Here is a 17060-nt window from a genome sequence, read left to right as displayed (position 1 = left end):
TGGTGTAGTGTAGATGAAAGGCGTAAACGTAGCAAAAGTAACGCGTTTTAAAGGATAAACGCATTAATGTAAACATAGCCTCAGACTGTCATGACGTATGATTCTGCACTTCTGCAGATGATCCAATCTCAGCAAACCTTCTGCCAGCTTCTGGCAGTTCGAGCTCACCGTTGGTCAGGTGAGTAGCGCAGATATGTTAAGATAGGAATGTGACTGTTTTTGAATTCAGTTTGAATTTTTTGAGCGTTTAAGTGACGTTTTTTCGCGTCTTCACGTGTCTGTAGCATGACTTTCTTTTTTGTGCCAGTTTCACGTATTGCTTATGCACTTGTTTTTCTTTTTTCAAACCATTATTGCTTAGGGGGTTAGATTTGTGGTTTTCCTCTGATGATTTCTCAGCTGTTTTCGCACGAGGATAAAGTTGGGTTTGGCATGAATGCAGATGTCATTTTAAGCATTGGTTTATATGTTTATTTGTCAGACTTTTAAACTGTTTTGCATTTAGGTTTAGAGTTGGTTTAGGGAGAGGATGTAGTATTCTGTAACAGAAAGTTGTTCTAACCCCAATCCCAAGCGACAATGGTTAGAAAATAGGAAAAACAAATGAGTAACCAATACGTGAAACTGGCACGAAAAAGAAAGTCGTGCCACAGATATGTGGAAACACACCACTTAACCGCTCGAAACATTTCGAGCTGAATTCAAATACAGTCACATTCCTATTTTACGATATCTGCGCTGCTCACCTGACCAACGGTGAGCTCAAACTGCTAGAAGCTGGCGGAAGGCTCGATATCTAGCACCAGTGCTGTGATTGGCTGAAACGCTTGTATGGAAGAAAAATAATGACAAAAGTTTTTGAATTAAAATAGCCTGTTGAATTGTACTACCTGAAAAAAAAATGCATTGTATTAACCGTACTTGAATTTTAATGCATTGTATTTTTATGTTTTTGAATTAAAACAGCCTGTTGAATTGTACTACCTGAAAAAAATGCATTGTATTAACCGTGCTTGAATTTTAATGCATTGTATTTTTAGGTTTTGCATTTTTAAGGGCTGAAATTAAACATGCGTGTATATTTTCTGTATTAAAAATTCAATAGTCCACATTCACCTTTTAGATTTCACTTTTAAATATTCGGTCTGTTTAAAAATACAACGTAAAATATTCAGCAGGCAATTTTCAGTCCATTTAAATTCGCGTCCAAAAATTCAAGTCCAAAAATTCAGTCGTACAGATTTCAACATTTAACATCCGGGAACTGCAGGAAAAGCAGTAGAGTACCAAGTATAATCTCATCTGCTGTTAATCGATCTGACCAGCAGGTGGTGCACGTGTTCGCCAAGACTTTGTACATGTAAGATGATTTATCCACTGCAGCAGTGATGAAAGTTGGCTTTTATGTTCAGTTTTAGTAAAACAACTGTAATAAACTCATACAGAGAGTGTATTGTTTGGTTATGTTATTGACAGGATACTAAACGGGTTTAAAATGCCATATAAATTAAATATGGCCTTTCTGCCTGCTATTGGCTTCGTTTCTCAAAAGCTAAGTTGATTGTAGATTTTATTGGTGGCAATCTACCGTCTTCTTATGCCTACGAGAAACGGACACGGTTTTGTAATTCGTCACCTCAGTTTATAAACCATACTCAGATTATTAAACTTTTCAATTTACAAATCGTGCGTGCGGATTAATAAACCATATGCACAATTAAACAATCAGTGCTCTCAGATTTGCAATCCGTATCCACAAATTCATAAACAATTAATAAACAGTGCACACGCTTTCGCAATGGTTTTGCAAACTGAGTCCACTAACGCAGAGGTCCCCAACCACCGGGTCGTGGACAAGTGGCCACCGGTCGCAAGAACATCCTGAAAAAATGTATAATAGCTACGTTATAGTTTAATCAGGTGTTTTGTCCTTTACGAGCCGACTTCAAATAACATATCAATCCTGTTCTATACAGGGTCGTGCTCCCTCTTTTTCTTTCTCTCTCTCTCTCTCTACCAGCGCATCGGCGATCACATTGCTGTCATTAGAGTTCAAGCATACAGTACTTCTAAAACACAATCGATCAAAGAATTGCAAAGGTATGACTTTATGAATAAATGAAGACGTTCATTTGATATCGCAAATGAAACTAATTGCAGGCTTTTGAAAAACTTAAAAATTACCCCTAAACTCTTAATTAATTATACTTAAACTCTTTCACTGCAGTAATAATATTTTTATTTTTAATGAAGGTTTGAGAGGAACCTAAACAGTCATGTGACAAACATCAAAAAGCATAAACGCGAGTCCCACGTGCCTCCGCGCCCAACCGCAATTCTTCTGGCATCTCTCCTGCTCATCTCCTCCTTCACTGCACATTGTTTTCCTTTTGTTCTGTTACTTGAACTTGGGGCTCGAGCCAGACCAAGATTCGAGCTGCCTTCGAGAACAGCAAACCAAGTTCGTTTACAGTTATTTATTAAGACTAAATGTGCAGGCAAACTCGTGAAAAAATGAAAGTAAAGAACAGTGGCGGATGCAGAACGTGACATATGGGTGGGCATGGATTAAGTCCGGGTGGGGCTGAATCTATGGGTGGCACTTTAGAATAAGAAACTATAACAAATCTATAAAATTCGTCAAAACTTCAGGAATCACAAGCGTATTGGTGAGAACACTAATTTAAACAGCATACATACACACCCGAACTGCACGTCACATTTTTGACATTTTTGATATACTTTAAATTGTAATGCAACATGACATTAATTAAGCCTTTTTGGTAAAAAAAAAAAAATATTGGGCTGTCATAGCCTACAAACAAAAGAACCTGCACACAATATACTTTTTAAAATAGCATATTAAAACTGTTTAAATAAATTAAGCTACTACATGCTTAAAATGAAGCTTCTAACATCATATTCTCTTCATGCAAATCACTAAAAATATATTTTCGTTCTCACATATTTAAGTTAACTTACTATAAAGAAAGAAAAAGGGAATTGCTAGAATAATGTTAGACTCTGAGGTTAAACGAAATTACAAATAAATAAACATTTAATATACTTTTTTATGAGCATAAGAGCAAGCGGGTAGCCTACTCGTGAAGAGCGGAGCCGAGGAGCGCGTTTATCAGACGTGCACTGTAAAAAATTGCTGTTAAAAAACAGCCAAATTTAACAGTATGATTCTGTTTTTTAACAAAAACAGAAGTATACTGTTAAATTCTGCATTCTGTAAAAAACAGTTTTCAGAATAATGTGAATTTACAGCCCTGAGAGTCCACTGTTAAAGACTGCGTCCCAAATCACACCCTACACCCTCATTCACTATTCCCTACATTAGTGTCCTAATGATCCACCTGAAATCAAGTGAATGAGTTCAAGTACTGAAGCATTAATGATGGACACCTGCTGCTAATAAACAGAATCAATGAAGAAAAGAGAAATAAAAAGAGAAGAGATGAGCAGAAACACTTACAGACACAAAGACTTAGATGAACATCAACTGAAAATAACAGAACACAATAAATCTCTCCATATATCACCAGAGGAGAATTAAACATTTACACAAACACCATTACCATCTTCACTTTTAAACCACTTTGACTTTATTTCTGTTATACATTTACAAAAGTTCTTACTGAGAACAAACAGGTGTTTACTAGACTTTACAAGCATTTTCTTTAAAGTCACCATTATGGTGATCACTGTTTTCATTAGTTGGGCTCTTGACTTGTTTTTAGTCTGGTTGCTGTAAGCGTGTCTTTATGATGCATGTTTGTTATGGCAAAGAAAACCAAAAGATGATAGAGTCTCGTGAGGTTGGATGTCTGATTATTGATCAGTAGTTTGTCTTACCAGCCTTATGAAGCTTAATCATAAAAATTAGTAGTTCTTAGGAATGTTTATGAATAAGTATTTACATATTTGAATTAGAATCATTACATGAATTATTAGTATAACAGTAACCTGATAGCTTGACAGAGTTGCCTACAAATGTATTTTTGCAAACTTGAAAACAGTCCTCAGCTGACACTCACAGACATCAAGAATCAGCCTATGATTCTCAACTAGGGTGACAAAAGAAAATGGAAAAACAGTTCATCGGCCTAATGAGTTTTGTACCATGCTGATACCCAGCATGCATTGCAGCATGAAGCTTTTCATTTGATAGTCACCATTGTTGAGATTCATAGCCTGATTCTTGATGTCTGTGTGTGTAGTTTACTCGTGTTTTTTAATTTCATTTAATCCCAATGTTTTTAAGATTCCTCTGGCTACCTCAACACTCAGTTTCTGTCACATTATAAGACTACTGTAAGGGATTGCCACCCATCTAATCACTTATGAGCTTCTGTATAAATCAGTAAATTACTTTTGACTCATGAGACTTACACCATAACAGTCATTAGTTAGTGATAATACTTTATTTATACTTTTTTGCCATATTCAATGTCTTTCAAATCACATTGATAAGCATGAATAAATATAACACCAAAGGGCAAACCCAAGGATCAAGAGTCCTACTAAAGTAAACACTGATCACGAGAATGGTAACTATTATTTAGGGATTAGACTATTAGACTAAAGCTGTCCAAACTCAAAACAACTTGCACTGACATATTTTAAAATACATCAGTGCCCTTCGTTTTGCCTGAAAATGCACAAGTAATGTTTTTAGTTAGGCATGTTTGTTAAAACTTGTTAAATTTCCTAATTAAACTATTCCTGGTTTAAGATAATACCTGTTTAGGAAACCACACCGTATGATTTATTTCTCAGTAAGAGCTAATTAATGTACATATAAAATAAAATCTAACTGGTTTGTAATAAGTGAAGATGGTAATGCTGTTTGTGGAGTTGTTTGATGATCTTCTTGTGAGATCTTAGAAAATCTGAGTGAGTCTCATCTAAGTCTGTAAGTTGAGTTTCTGCTTGTTTTCTCTTTTATTTGGTTCTTGTTCATCTTTCATTCATTGATTGTGTTTGTTAACAGCAGCTGTTCATAATTAACTTAATCATCACTTCATTATCTCATTAACTTCAACATTGGGTCTGTTTCTTTTACTCTTTGTAGTGTGGACACATTAAGCAGTGTTCTTTTGACACCAAAGATTTTTAAAGGGTTAAATGTGTAAGATATAAAAACACAGAATGCTAATGTTTTTTAACAGTCCGAAGGAGACCGTAAAAAAACATTATCTTGCTGGCAACCAAGCTGCCAGTTGATTACTGTTATTTAACAGAATGTGCTGTTAAAAAACAGAAAACTTAACAGTCAAATTTGCATACAGAAATATGTTAATTTCACACAGACATTAGAGAAAAGTCCTTGTATTTTGTTTTTTAAATCATGTGAACTTAAAAACTGTTCAGGGGATTTACACAAGATGATAATGTGAGATATCTCTTAGTGTTTAATGTTTTGTTTTGTTAGGATTTGGCTCAGTTTTTGGGTTACCATTGTGCTGAAGTGTAGTGTGGTTGTTTAGGTCAAGGATGGGCAGTAGATCATTGACGTTATGCTGCCTGTTGTTTTATTTTAAAGCAGGAACTGTGTAGTTTGCTCATGGTGAACTACATGAGATTTGTGTGAAAGTTTAAATGTTTGCAGTTCAATTTTAGAAGTAATATTTGTTTTCAGTGGACTCAAATTAATTAAAGGGGACATATTATGAAAATCTGACTTTTTCCATGTTTAAGTGCTATAATTGTGTCCCCAGTGCTTCTATCAACCTAGAAAATATTAAAAAGATCAACCCAATAACTTAGTTTTGGTAAACCATTTTCTGCAAGCATGTGAAAAATAGGTCATTGTAATTTGGCCCTTATTGTGATGTCAGAATAAGGTAATACCGCCCCCTTTATCTGCACTATCCAACCACAGCACAACCATTTAGTATGGAGAGAAAGAGAGAGATAAAATATTTCACAGCACAATTGAGTTTCAATTGCAACAAACCACCATCATTGTGATCAGTGGTTGCACTTCATCCGCTCATTTGCATTTTAAATGACACACCCAAAACGGCACACTTTTGCTCAGACCTATTTTAGACTTAGTTTTCATCTTTAAAAAAATCTCATAATATGTCCCCTTTAAGTTCACAATACTAACACCACCATGTAAATATATCTATTTATAAACTTGAATGGATCAGGCAATTGGTTTCCTAAATGAAATGAGTTGCTTTCAGGGCATTATAACATTAACATACTGTTAAAATAGGAGAGCTGTAAATTAACGGAAGTAGAACTATATTTTAACAGAGGCAGAATCGTAAAATAACATTATCTTGCTGGCAACCAAGCTGCCAGTTGATTACTGTTATTTAACGGCACAATTTTTTACAGTGTGAACACGAAAGGAGTAATGGGTTTAATTATGCTTTCACTTCATTTCCTGACAGTTTCACTTGTTAGTGGGGATAGTAATGACTAACAAGATGACACCGAATTACATACAATATAATTACCTAACTAAATCTGAGAGAATGCAAACACATTACAATATTTTTTTTCGCCCGACGGGCAGGGCGCAGATACATTTTTGTAGCCCGACAGGAATTCGCCATAGCCCCGGGACTTCGGGGTAGCGATTTTGCGAGCCCTGCATAGGTTTGTTTTGTAGAAAGACTTTCTTTAAAGTGAATTTCGTTTTGTATAAATTTTATCTTAATATTAATCAATGTTTAATCAAACAATTGCCTTGATTTAATAAATAAGAAGCAAACCAAGAACGTCTGTAGTGTGGATTGAAGTGAACCCACTATATTTCCGCAGCCTACGTCTTTCTGCTTTTAATACATTTCTTAAATTAATGTCTCAATTACACAGTAGGCTTATAGGTTGTTATGATAGGCTATTTGTTGCTTAAAAGCAATAGGCTATATTGTATAAAGTGTAGCAATAAACGTGGCGTGACTTATAGTGCTAATTTAGAGAGCTGGTAGGCTATCAAACAACATCACTGTGATCAGATGCTTTCTTTCTATTTTTTACCCCGCTGTCATATTTGTTGTGTGTTCATGTTATTGAGAAGAAAGTGTGCAGCACATATTTATAACGTGTTGTTATTCAAAATACGTTTTCCACTTGCTTGCAAAAAAAAAAAAGTTCTCGGGAATATTTTTTTCATTATAGAACCATAATGTAACGCAACATTCAACTTATAATAGTTTTTAAATAGTTATCAGGCTTACTTATAATTTTACTGTTTTTAACATAAATGCAATAGATAAAATACACCATATGAAGTAGTATCCATGTCTAACTATACAGAGTAGTATTTTTTTACATTTCTGATGTAAATAACTTTCCAGTTAGGAAAGTACAAGCTTAACACGGTATAAACTTCATTAATTCCTGAAAGCATGAATAAAAGCATGGAAGCAATTTCTAAAATGAGGGTGGGGCTACAAATCCGTTAGTGCAGGGGTCCCCAACCTTAAAAAAAATCGCAACCCGGGGGGGTGGGGGACTCGCGTTTATGCTTTTTGATCTTTGACACATGACTGTTTAGGTTCCTCTCAAACCTACATTAAAAATAAAAATATTATTACTGCAGTGAAAGAGTTTAAGTATAATTAATTAAGAGTTTAAGGGTAATTTTTAAGTTTTTCAAAAGCCTGCAATTAGTTTCATTTGCGATATCAATTGAACGTCTTCATTTATTCATAAAGTCATACCTTTGCAATTCTTTGATCGATTGTGTTTTAGAAGTACTGTATGCTTGAACTCTAATGAGAGCAATGTGATCGCCGATGCGCTGGTAGAGAGAGCGAGAGAGAGAGAGAGAGAGAGAGAGAGAAAGAAAAAGAGGGAGCACGACCCTGTATAGAACAGGATTGATATGTTATTTGAAGTCGGCTCGTAAAGGACAAAACACCTGATTAAACTATAACGTAGCTATTATACATTTTTTCAGGATGTTCTTGCGACCGGTGGCAACTTGTCCACGACCCGGTGGTTGGGGACCTCTGCGTTAGTGGACTCAGTTTGCAAAACCATTGCGAAAGCGTGTGCACTGTTTATTAATTGTTTATGAATTTGTGGATACGGATTGCAAATCTGAGAGCACTGATTGTTTAATTGTGCGTATGGTTTATTAATCCGCGCGCACGATTTGTAAATTGAACAGTTTAATAATCTGAGTATGGTTTATAAACTGAGGTGACGAATTACAAAACCGTGTCCGTTTCTCGTAGGCATAAGAAGACGGTAGATTGCCACCAATAAAATCTACAATCAACTTAGCTTTTGAGAAACGAAGCCAATAGCAGGCAGAAAGGCCATATTTAATTTATATGGCATTTTAAACCCGTTTAGTATCCTGTCAATAACATAACCAAACAATACACTCTCTGTATGAGTGTATTACAGTTGTTTTACTAAAACTGAACATAAAAGCCAACTTTCATCACTGCTGCAGTGGATAAATCATCTTACATGTACAAAGTCTTGGCGAACACGTGCACCACCTGCTGGTCAGATCGATTAACAGCAGATGAGATTATACTCGGTACTCTACTGCTTTTCCTGCAGTTCCCGGATGTTAAATGTTGAAATCTGTACGACTGAATTTTTGGACTTGAATTTTTGGACGCGAATTTAAATGGACTGAAAATTGCCTGCTGAATATTTTACGTTGTATTTTTAAACAGACCGAATATTTTAAAGTGAAATCTAAAAGGTGAATGTGGACTATTGAATTTTTAATACAGAAAATATACACGCATGTTTAATTTCAGCCCTTAAAAATGCAAAACCTAAAAATACAATGCATTAAAATTCAAGCACGGTTAAAACAATGCATTTTTTTCAGGTAGTACAATTCAACAGGCTGTTTTAATTCAAAAACATAAAAATACAATGCATTAAAATTCAAGTACGGTTAATACAATGCATTTTTTTTCAGGTAGTACAATTCAACAGGCTATTTTAATTCAAAAACTTTTGTCATTATTTTTCTTCCATACGCTTGGGGCACGGGGATTGCCTTTCAGGCAGTGCTGCATTGAAGGCTTCGTTGAGGGCTTAAAGGGTGTGAGCCTTGCTACTTTGTAGGTGTGAGCAAAAAAATAGGTCATTGAAATTTGGCCCTCTTTATGTTGTCATAAGCGGCCCTTATTATAATAATACTGCCCCCTTAATATGCACTATCCAACCACAGCACTGCTATTAAGTGCAAAGAGAAAGAGAGAGACAAGAAGGACTTGACAGCACAATTGAATTTCAATTACAACAAACCACCATCATTGTGATCAGTGTTTGCATTTTGTCCGCTCATTTGCATTTTAAAGGACACACCCAAAATGACACATTTTTAGAAAGGGGTATAAACGGAGGTCGGAGCCAGCTGCAAATGGGTGGGTTAGCAGCAAGTGGGTGGAGCTTTAGCCGCAAGTGGGCTGTACAAACTTCCAGAGGATTCACCACCGTCCCATTTGAAGCGTAAACTCCTCCTACTTGTACATTTCTGAAATCCCTCCTACTTGCGGCATAAGCTCCTCCCACTTGCGGCATAAGGTCCTCCTACCTGCAGTCTCCGGGCTGCAGCGATATATACTTGGCATTTTTACAAAGTAGCAATGCTAGCCTTTGTATGCCATGGGCCCTTTAAAACACCAGCGAGCCAGAAGCTCACCTCCTGCTGAAAACAGTGCTAATTAGCAAATCCCAGAGGTGGGTAATCCATGTTCCATGAGTAAAAGTCCTCTCCAGTATTTTGTTCCAATCACCTGCATTAGCGAATCAGCACAGTTTTTCAGCAGGAGGTGACCTCCTGGCTCGCTGGTATTTTAAAGGGGTCATATTATGAGATATTTTTAATATGTAAAATATATCTTTGGTGTCCCCAGAGTGTGTATGTGAAGTTTTAGCTCAACATACCCCACAGATAATTAATTACAGCATGTTAAAATTGCAAATGTATATGCCTGAGCAAAAGTGTGCTGTTTTTGGGTGTGTCGTTTAAAATGCAAATGAGCGGCTGAAGTGCAAACACTGATCACAATGATGGTGGTTTGCTGCAATTGAAACTCAATTGTGCTGTCAAGTCCTTCTTTTCTCCCTCTTTCTCTCTGCACTAAACGACAGTGCTGTGGTTGGATAGTGCAGATAAAGGGGGCGGTATTATTGTAATTCGCCTTACAACCTACCTCACAAAACAGGCAAAATCTGAACGACCTAATTTTTCACATGCTTGCAGAAAATGGCTTACCCAAACAAAGTTACTGGGTTAATCTTTATCACATTTTCTAGGTTAATAGTAGCACTGGGGACAAAATTATAGCACTTAAAAGGCCCATGGCATACAGAGGTTAGCATTGCTACTTTGTAGGTGTGAGCAAAAAATAGGTCATTGAAATTTGGCCCTCTTTATGATGTCATAAGCGGCCCTTATTATAATAATACTGCCCCCTTAATCTGCACTATCCAACCACAGCACTGCTATTAAGTGCAAAGAGAAAGAGAGAGACAAGAAGGACTTGACAGCACAATTGAGTTTCAATTACAACAAACCACCATCATTGTGATCAGTGTTTGCATTTTGTCCGCTCATTTGCATTTTAAAGGACACACCCAAAACGACACATTTTTACAAAGTAGCAATGCTAGCCTTTGTATGCCATGGGCCCTTTAAACATGAAAAAGTCTGATTTTCACGCTATGACCCCTTTAAAAAAAACAAAGATCCTGGATTGATTTATCTTTTTCACGTTTTCTAGGTTGATTGAAGCACTTGGGAGCCAATTATTGCACTTAAAGGGTTAGATCAGGATTTTAGACTTGAATCTCTATAGCTTCCCCATAAGCAGTGTGGTGCATTGACCATGACTTACCCGCGACAGCGTCCTGTGAGCCGAGCTCCGGTCCAGTTTTTGTCAAGATTAAATTAGTCCGGCAAGTTTGCTGGGGTCACGGCAATAAAGCTTTTTTCTTCTCAAATCAACATGTGTTCAAAAGAGTGATATATTTGAAGCACAAAACCGCTGTCTATGGAGAGGTCAGACCTCGTAATGGCTTGGCACTATTTTCTTCCCTGTCATATCACTGCGCGCTGCCGCTACCTACAGCCAGCTGGGAGCCGCGCACGTGTCACTTTGTTTACAACTCGTAAAGAGAACGATAACATGTCTGACTACAGCAGCGACGATGACAACATTGACTTCGACACACAGCCAAAAGGATATCTTTACGAACCTGAATACACAGATGACGAGTTACGCCAGATGGAGTTAGAAAGGACAGAAAGAGAGAGGATGGACAGAGAAGTTGAACAAGTTGAAGCTGGAGCCACAGCTGCTGCAGTGAGACATCGAGTGGCCGACAAATGGTGGTGTACTTGTTTTAAGTGTGAACTAATGCAGACAGAAGTGGAGTCCTACTGCTGCCACGAATTTGATCTTATCATGCCACAGATCCAAGACCTTTCTATTGATGAGGACGCCAGCGTACCAGCTTCGGTCTGCATCACAAATCACAAGGACTTTCCTGCAATCCTGAATGCTGGTGTCTTGCAGACCTTTTTCCACATTCCGAAAATTAACTGGAAGAAGCGTCCCAGGCCAGCAGGACCCAACGGTCAGTTGTCCTCAGAGTAAGTACTTTTTTATAGTATTTTACAGTCTTATAATGTACAAATTTCAAATGACTAATTAGGGCTTATTTTATGCATTAGTATGAGTGCAGGTAATAGGCAACTACTTATTTTTTACAATCCCAAAGTGTACTACTATATATATAAATCTATATATATAAATCTATATACATACATACATTATATACGCATCTGCCATTGCCATTTATGTTGATGCTATGTCCTTACAAAAGGCTCTGTCATTGTTATATCAAGTATGTTTATGTTGTGTTTACTATTTCAGACAATACAGGCTGGTTGCCTATCGCATCGTGATGGAATGGGCCCTGAAAGGAGAGAAGCTCGGCCCAGGCAACAGGAAAGTTCTTCCCTCCTGTGTAGTGGAGCTAATAAGAAAAACATACCCATCACCAAATGGACAATATGCAGGGTTCAAAGAATCAGAGGACGCACTGCAATTGTTTTAGACATGCAATACACAAAAATACTATTAGCAACATTTTGTTTCATTTACCTTTATATGGAAAATAATTTAAAAAAATAATTTGTTTACAAAACAAATAATTCTGTACTGCTCAATAAAACTATGTTCACAAAGAGATAGATGTGATATTTATTATAAATCTTACTGTTATACAAAGGTTGAAGGTAAGGTTATGTTAGCTTATAAAAGCACATTTATTACAACATAAGTTTACCAAAAGATGCTATACAGTACTTAAAAATTATTAGGAAATAAATACAAAAATTAAAGTGTAATGGAGTAAAATATATACAAGAAGCAATATGGCCTGGTAAGAGACTGGCCAAGGCTTCTTCTGTCTCAGACATCCTCTGTATGTTTTTGGAGAAAACGTGATGCATGTTGGGCAACCAAATCGTCCTTGTTTGGCTTTGGAGTAGGAGCAATGTTGGTTGGTATGCTGACTGGAGGATGGATGTGGAACGCTGGATCTCCAAGCCTGACACTCTTGTCAATTCGCCGTTGAATGACTTGTTGCACCAATTCTTTCCGAAAATCCTGAGATGTTGACTCATACAGCTTCCTTACAACCCACTGCTTTGATTGCTTGGAGTAAATAACATTGTACTTTTCTTTTCCTGTGAATGAGGAGAGGGAGGGGACACAAGAATCATGAGGATAGTACATCACGGTACATGCTATGAAATTGAATAAACTGAATTGTGTGGCATGTGACTTGAGGAATGTTGAGACAAATAAAAAGCTGGAACTTTAAAATACAAAGAAAACATAGTAAAATGGAAGATATTCATCTCAAAATGTCAATTCTCAGTAAAAACAGCTCTACATATTTTATGTTTTCCTGATATTGATTTTATCACTTGAAGAGTTATCACTTGGTGGTTGGACAGGGAGAGTATAATATAAACTAGTATTGTTTTCTCTGAACGCTCAAACTCCCAAAGTTGTACAATTACTGATTTATCCAGTGAATGTATGGCATGACAAATAGTATATGTCTGTGTCCTTAATACTTACCAGACTGAGTACGGTCCTGCTGACGGTCAACATTGAGGTTGTGGTCAATGACACTCAGTTGAAGCCTTGCCTGCATACTGACATATGTGAAGTGGCGCCTCTTCTCTGCGTACTTCAGCATAGAGCTGTGGAACACTTCAAGGTTCCCTGAAGTAAAAAAACAAGGATTTACACATTTTCAACGTTACATGTCTTCAAAACATCCTACAATTATTAGTATGATCGCATTTCATTTTTTATATATTTTGGTAAAACATAGTTTTACTTTCATAGCTGTAAGATGTTGATTTCTCAAAGGACAAGTGAACAATTCAATAACTCGTGTTGCCCTTAGAAGTGTTTATGGCTATTTGTTCTATTTATGCAAACTTACCGGTATGCTTGAATAAAGTCAACTGACTGAAGACCCTCAAGAGATTTTTATCTAGTACGACAGCCTTGAGAGCATTCCAGGAAGCAGACCCCTTCTTCAACCATTTCTTTCTTATTTGTTGGTCATCAATGAGGTCGTCATGGTAACACCTGTACTCCTGCCCATTTTCTTCCCATCGGTGAACACCACACACATGATACAGGATAGAGGTCCACCGGCGTCTCAACTCCTTTTTGAGGACATTTAGACACCGCTTAGCAAATTTCACAAATTAAATCTTTGCCACAAAGTATGCTCATTGTGTAACAAAAATAATTTACATAATCATCAATAAATAAGGACCAGACCCGTTGCAAGAAATTACAATACCCGTAGAACAAACGCGGACTAAACCTAGTCTCAACCAGGACTGAACCTGGACTAAACCAGGACTAAACCTGGTCTGAATCTATTTTATGTGGTAGTGCATTTTATTCATCACCGAAGAACCATGGAGATGACCACGGTTCAAAGCCTCAAAATGTTTGGTTCAAACGTTTCCCTTTTTCTTGAGGCTTCATTTTGCCCATCACTAGTTATGTATAACCAAACAATTCCAAGAGCATCACCTTCTCATCACCACCACAAGAACTGCATGACCACCAGAAGTGATTGCCCAGAGACTTGATCCAAGGCTGCAGATCCCGGTTTTCCTTCTTCCTTGCTGCTGCAGTTGCTTTCTTCTTTACACCTATAATGCACAAAGATAAAAATGAAAAATCATAACGTGAACAATAATTTTGCTAAATATCAGAACATGAAAGTAAAGTCTGAATTCTACAACAACTTCACTGCTTTCTTTTTCATATGCAAAAGCTCAACCATGATGATTACTAAAATAAAACACAGTGTATAGTAAGCAATGCCACCTTTAGCAACATGCCATGGGTCAAACTGATGTCTGAGCTCCGGATAAGACTCCCTCATGATCTTCCGTATTGATGGAGCCCGGTCAGTCGTAACAACATCAACACTAACTCCAGAGTCCAGCAGACGATCCAGACCCCTCCGGAAACCAACAGACTCCATTGCTGGTGAACTCGTAGTCTCAGATACCTAAATTGTTCATTGAAGAAAAGAAGTGCGGGGAGGCTTATAAAAGTAGAACATAGGGATCAGGGACACTCAGTAAAAGGACAATACTGGATATATTTTACCTGAATTAGGTCTGACATAATTATCTTCTTTGTTGCATCATCCATGAAGCTGTAACAGGTGTACTTGGCACTGTAGCCTGGGGAGTCAGATCTGCAGATGACAAGTAAGGAAGTTACTTGTGGGCTGAAGGCAATCGTGATTTGACTGAATTATAATATAAGACATAATATTGTAACAGTAATAAGCACATATACTGTATGATATTTAACGGAAATATTTACCTTGCATCACCACAAATATCTGTGTGTCCACCATGAGACGCTGCTTCCTGGAGTTGGGCGATATTTTTTTCTTGCATGTCAGTGTAGGCTTTGTGAATTACAGGTATCATATAAGTGGACTGTAGTGAGTAGTACGATGTCTTCTTTGGAAGCTGTAAATTCAGAAGATCGGCCCACTCTGCAATTTCATTTTGTGTTGTTCCAGTGAAAATAATGGCTGCTGAGGACACTAGGTTATTCTCAGGGATTCCCCTGACATCTGGACATGACTGCCACACTCCTGTATGGTGATTGAGACAAGTCCATTCTATTTTGATCTTTGATCCACAGCTGGTGATTTTCTTGTCAGTAATGGATACACCACATGTGTGACAAGTTGAAAACAGTTCCATAAGGGCCGACTCGTTCACAATCCACTTCCTCTCAGACCAATCACCTCTCCTTTCTGCTCCCACAATGCTCACGTCTGAGGAAGATGATCTTGTGGATGTACATTCACTACTCAGAGGAAGAAATGTGCAGTCATCCCCTACACTAGGTGCCTCTATGGAACTCATGCTTGTCTCCAGTGTCTCAGATGCAACTGTTGAGCTCGGGTTCCCTGACTAAATGAGGAAAAAGAAAAACAGTGAAGTGTTAGTCAAAGTAAAGTGGCAGACTGACAGCATTTATAAGGACCTCATTTAGGATATGCAATAAGGCTCATCTTCAAGATTTAACTTTATGAAATTGTTCGATTTTTTTAAGTGTGTTTAAAATAAAATTATATTTTTTTGCTAACCTTTGACTGTTCACAGGTGGGAGGTAGGGCCAAGTATGTACCAGATGTTGATGGCTTTGTTTTTGGAACGGTTTCTGGTGGGCTGGTGAGAACCATCTTCAAGTGTTTATGGTCAAATCTGCACTTCAGAGGGGTTGACTGAGGGAGTCCAGAGAATGCGTGGTACACTTCGTCAGGGATTGAATCAGTACTGCACCCAGACTGGGCTGCTGCAGCCATCACAACAGGAGTGCATGCCTTTGAAAATATAAAAAAATTTTGATTGTAAATATCAATAATTTCAATCATGTTTTACAAGCCCAATAAAAATTACAGTATATCAACATTTTACTATCTACAAATAGTAACAGTAACAAAGTTTTCTTTAAAATTATTTCACTAAAACTAAAACTTTTAAAAGGTAAAAAAACCTGCATCCACTTTGCAGTCTTTCTAACAAGAATATTCTCCCACAAAGCATACGTTTCTTGATCTTCATGTACGTTTTATGGACTAATTTCAAACTTACACTGAGCACCCTGCATACAGCTGACTTTATTGACTGTAATCCTGGATTGCAAAGACAACATTATGTGCACATGGTCGACGTAATTGCTGATGATAGTAATAATATTCTATATAATGTTAGTAATAATATTCTACATAATGTTCTGTTTTATAGAGGCGTAACTGGAAACACCACATTGAGCTATTTGCTTCACACAACGTTACTTGTTGTTCGTGTATAGCCTGTTTTCTTGATAACATCGAGGCAAAACTTTATTACCCTTCGGTCTATTGAAAATAATCGGGGGCCAAGCAGGCTTGACGCCGTTGTCCAGTGTACTTACCCAGGGTGCTGGGACAGCAGTACTCTTCAAAACACGTTTCTTCCTCTGTCCTGGGCAGGGAGAAACATAGTCGTCGTCGCTGAAGTGTGCACTGCAAACGCGAAGCTTCTTTATCTTCGCCAGTTTAGTGTTCACATTGAAGCCCAGAGCAATGAGCCAAAGTCGCCTCAGAGCAACATCTGCCACAGGAAATCTTTGAAATGTGTGAGGAGAAAGCGCCACATCTTTGTTTGTACAGTCCGGATAGTCACAAGTCCGCACCATTATGTACAAAGCTTGTACAAACTGATCGCTCTTGGTGAGTAGCTATGTTAGCTCGTTCGTGTAGCTGTTTTGAGCACGTAAACACACCTGTAAACACTGCCGAACAACTGAAAAAGTGGTGTGCGCCTGCGCAGCTCCCAGCTGACTGTAGGTAGCGGCAGCGCGCAGTGATATGACAGGGAAGAAAATAGTGCCAAGCCATTACGAGGTCTGACCTCTCCATAGACAGCGGGTTTGTGCTTCAAATATATCACTCTTTTGAACACATGTTGATTTGTGAAGAAAAAA

At 37.6% G+C, this 17060-nt stretch overlaps 2 protein-coding genes across 2 annotated transcripts; one reads left to right on the top strand and one right to left on the bottom strand.

Moving 5' to 3' along the window:
* The first annotated feature begins 10943 nt into the window (after positions 1-10943).
* On the top strand, positions 10944-12094 carry LOC135760490 (uncharacterized). The gene is made up of 2 exons (XM_065274481.2): positions 10944-11605; positions 11889-12094. The coding sequence occupies exons 1-2, from the start codon at positions 11004-11006 to the stop codon at positions 12070-12072; spliced, it is 786 nt and encodes a 261-aa protein (XP_065130553.1). The 5' UTR covers positions 10944-11003; the 3' UTR covers positions 12073-12094.
* Positions 12095-12237: 143 nt separating this feature from the next.
* LOC135760411 (uncharacterized) lies at positions 12238-16772 on the bottom strand. Its single transcript, XM_065274394.2, has 9 exons — positions 16509-16772; positions 15679-15915; positions 14898-15502; positions 14676-14766; positions 14388-14574; positions 14088-14209; positions 13480-13708; positions 13107-13253; positions 12238-12706 (listed from the first exon to the last, which is right to left on the bottom strand). Exons 1-9 carry the CDS (start codon positions 16770-16772, stop codon positions 12429-12431), a joined length of 2160 nt encoding a protein of 719 aa, XP_065130466.1. The 3' UTR covers positions 12238-12428.
* Positions 16773-17060: the final 288 nt, after the last annotated feature.

The sequence above is a fragment of the Paramisgurnus dabryanus genome, chromosome 4 (assembly GCF_030506205.2).
Source record: "Paramisgurnus dabryanus chromosome 4, PD_genome_1.1, whole genome shotgun sequence".
Classification (NCBI taxonomy): Eukaryota; Metazoa; Chordata; class Actinopteri; order Cypriniformes; family Cobitidae; genus Paramisgurnus; species Paramisgurnus dabryanus.
Note: the sequence above shows the minus strand (reverse complement) of the source record. Positions and strands in the feature narration are given on the sequence as shown.